The 3,219-nt window shown below is 38.9% G+C and overlaps 1 protein-coding gene across 1 annotated transcript; it reads left to right on the top strand.

Annotated features, from left to right (window-relative positions):
* Window positions 1-1,709: 1,709 nt before the first annotated feature.
* Window positions 1,710-2,987, top strand: LOC131684052 (trans-1,2-dihydrobenzene-1,2-diol dehydrogenase-like). The gene is made up of 3 exons (XM_058966576.1): window positions 1,710-1,914; window positions 1,984-2,525; window positions 2,588-2,987. The coding sequence occupies exons 1-3, from the start codon at window positions 1,710-1,712 to the stop codon at window positions 2,855-2,857; spliced, it is 1,017 nt and encodes a 338-aa protein (XP_058822559.1). The 3' UTR covers window positions 2,858-2,987.
* The last annotated feature ends 232 nt before the right edge of the window (window positions 2,988-3,219 follow it).

Raw genomic sequence — 3,219 nt, 5'->3', positions numbered from 1 at the left:
AATCGGATAAAAACTGTGAAAGTTATTCAATTTTTTGTAGAATGAATATTTTCCAATTTCTCTGGATTAACTTAATTAACCATTCCATTTTCAGTGCTTATTTCATAAAATGTTAGGGATTCTCAGTTAGAACTCTTGAACAAATAAAATGATGATTTTGAGAAAATTTGATCTGGAGTAATATTCGACCTCGTTTATCCAAATAATTCCAGTCTTCTGATAATAATAATTTCAGGCGCAGTGAAGGGATAAATTATCGAATGATTGGTATGCAATACTGCGTGTAATATTTACATGTGTTATGCAGAAAATAACTCTCTTCTAATACAAAATGTTTTGTAAACTAAATCCTCGCGAGTCATACAGTTCATATCTTGAAACTCTATAAGCGCTAATCTATGTTTTGTACACTGATAATACAGACTTAAGAAAAGTTGAGAGAAAGGACAGGGAGGGGCAGATGGAGGGTTCAACACCCAACTGTATATTGTACCTTCGATTCAAGACTATGTTAGTAAAAATCGGTTCACTCATCGCCGAATGGGGTCTGGAATTATCGATAGTGGAGAATATATTCCAAGAATCTTTGATTCGCCATCAGTGATCTAGTCCAGCGAATCGAAGTAATTTGATGTTCATTTCAGTAGATTTTAACCTATGTGGTATTATGATTGTTCCGGTTTATGTGGGAAATTCCTATGTGACCGCAACAACCAACCTGTAACTCCGTAACCAAAGGTCAGAACTGAATGAAATTCAATAGCAGTCAATGGGAGTATTATATATTTCATTTGAAATCCAGTTTGTGATAATCGGTTCAGAATTTGTTGGGAAATAGGTGAGTGACATTATTTGACACACACACACAGAAACATTTTGCGAACTCGACGAACTGAATCGAATGGTATATGATACACGGCCCTCCGGACCTCAATTTTTGGAGTGATTGTATAGCCTTTCTTTATATGACAAAGGCAAAAAGGAACCCCGGCATAAAAAAGCTTTTGCAAATGCCGTGTCAAATGAACGTTTTATGACAAAGAAACCTAGATAAAAAAATCAACCTAGCAGCGTTGACTACAATTCATCTCTTAATTGATACGATTTATGATTCTCTTAGAGTAGATTCCCCTTTGCGAACCATTATTTCAGCATTAAACCCAATAATTTCTAATTTATGAAAAGAAATAATTAAAAAACTTACACTTTTAGGATTTATAGTTTCACATTAGTAATTGCGCAATGTAACATAACTAATACTAGAGTAAAGCAGCATTGTATCACTAACACGGCTCAACCGTTACCGAACAAATTGCAAATAAACAGAAGTCAAAAAAAACTTTTATGTATTCTGCTGAATATGAAACAGACACAGAAAGATTCTTTCTATCCGCTAATCCTTAACCAACCCACCTTGTCAGCTCAGTAACAACGGGGCACCGTTGTTTCAAAAACGAGAAAGAACCCGCGAAAGCTCTTGATACAGTTCAAAGCGGACTAACGAAAGTGAATAATAATAAATAAAAGTGCATTCGGCGCAATTCAACACCAGCCGACGAAGGGAAGCAACCGATCGTGTCGTGCTGCTAGTTCTAAATGCGATCTATTTAGTAGATCAGATAGCAAACACGACCTAGTCAAGCCACAGAGTGAAAGTGAAAACTTACGTGCGATCTTAGCGAGATTTCTAGAAAATAATTTTTTAACATATGTCTCCTCTTCGGTGGGGAGTCGTGACTGCTGGAACCGTAGTACACGATTTTGTATGCGCCATTTCGACGCTACCCGAATGCGACCACAAGGTCGTTGCCGTTGCAGCTAGTGGCCGCGACAGTGTCCAGAAGTTCGCCGAGCTGCACGGAATTCCTTCGTTCTATGTTGGTTTCGAAGCATTGGCGAAGAATCCACATATTGGTGAGGTTTTTCACAGTATGTTTGCACAACTGACTAATATCATTCATTTTATCAACGAATTCGCCATAGACATCGTCTACATTGGTGCGGTGAACAGCGTTCACTATGAGGTGGCCATGAAGATGTTGGAAGCTGGGAAGCACGTCCTGTGCGAAAAACCTTTATGCGTAAATGAAGGCCAAAGCAAAGCTTTGCTGAACTATGCCCGCGAAAGGAAACTATTTTGCATGGAAGCAATTTGGTCACGGTTTTTCCCAAGCTACAATCATGTTCGTGAGCGCATCCGAAAGGGAGATCTTGGCAACGTGAAAGAGATAATAGCCGAGTTGGGTTCACCCGCGTCTAAGATGGAACGCAATCGGATAAGGCAGCTTGGTGGAGGGTCGGTTTTTGAGAAGGGCTTTAACAACATTCAGCTGGCTCTGTGGGCTTTCCAGGAGGCCCCAGATAAAATTGTAGTTAATAAATGTATTCAGAACGCTGATAACGATTACACCGAAACAAACGTTGATCTTCATTTCCCCAGCGGCGGCGTGGCTAAGTTCAAAACTAGTGCAGTGAAAGAATTATCCAATGTGGCTGTTATAACGGGTTCGAAAGGATCTATAAAGGTACGAACTAAACTTTCTGTACCAAAGGGGGGAAAATGATAATGACAGATCATCTTTTTCAGTTGCATGAATTTTGTTGTCCTATCGAGCTGACTGACATCGACGGTACAGTTCGATTCTATCCGCTGCCCAGCTCTAATGTTGAATGTATTATGAAGAACAGTGTTGGATTGCGCTTCGAGGCAGAAGAATGTAGGAAACGCATCCTGGCTGGTGATTCAGAATCACAGGTAGTGACTCACGCGAACAGTTTGGCCATCGCTCGAGTACAAGATGCGATTAGGAAGCGGTTGGGAATCGAAACGGCTGAAGATTACACTTTTAAGTCTTAATTTTTTATGGGGCAATTTAACATAAAAATGGAGTAAATGAACAAAATGTAGACTGGAGGGACATGAAATTTTTGACGAAAATTTCTAACAATCCACAAAATCTTTTAATTTCCTAACTTTTTCATTTATATACACGTACTTTATGTTGAATTAAATGGTTCCATGAAATCTCCCAATTATTCGACTGCAGATCGGACCTTTAAAACCAGTCATCTACAGTAGTGAGTTGTGATGCTTATTTTACTCGTAGGCCCGAGGAATAGAATGTTCGCACTGAGAGTGCCGGCTATTACTAGATATCGATTCTCATTTCTTTAGAAAATGTTCAAATTTATTATAAATTTGCAATATAATAACAGTTC

Source organism: Topomyia yanbarensis, chromosome 2, assembly GCF_030247195.1.
Source record: "Topomyia yanbarensis strain Yona2022 chromosome 2, ASM3024719v1, whole genome shotgun sequence".
Lineage (NCBI taxonomy): Eukaryota > Metazoa > Arthropoda > Insecta > Diptera > Culicidae > Topomyia > Topomyia yanbarensis.
This window is presented reverse-complemented; position numbering and strand designations above follow the sequence as displayed.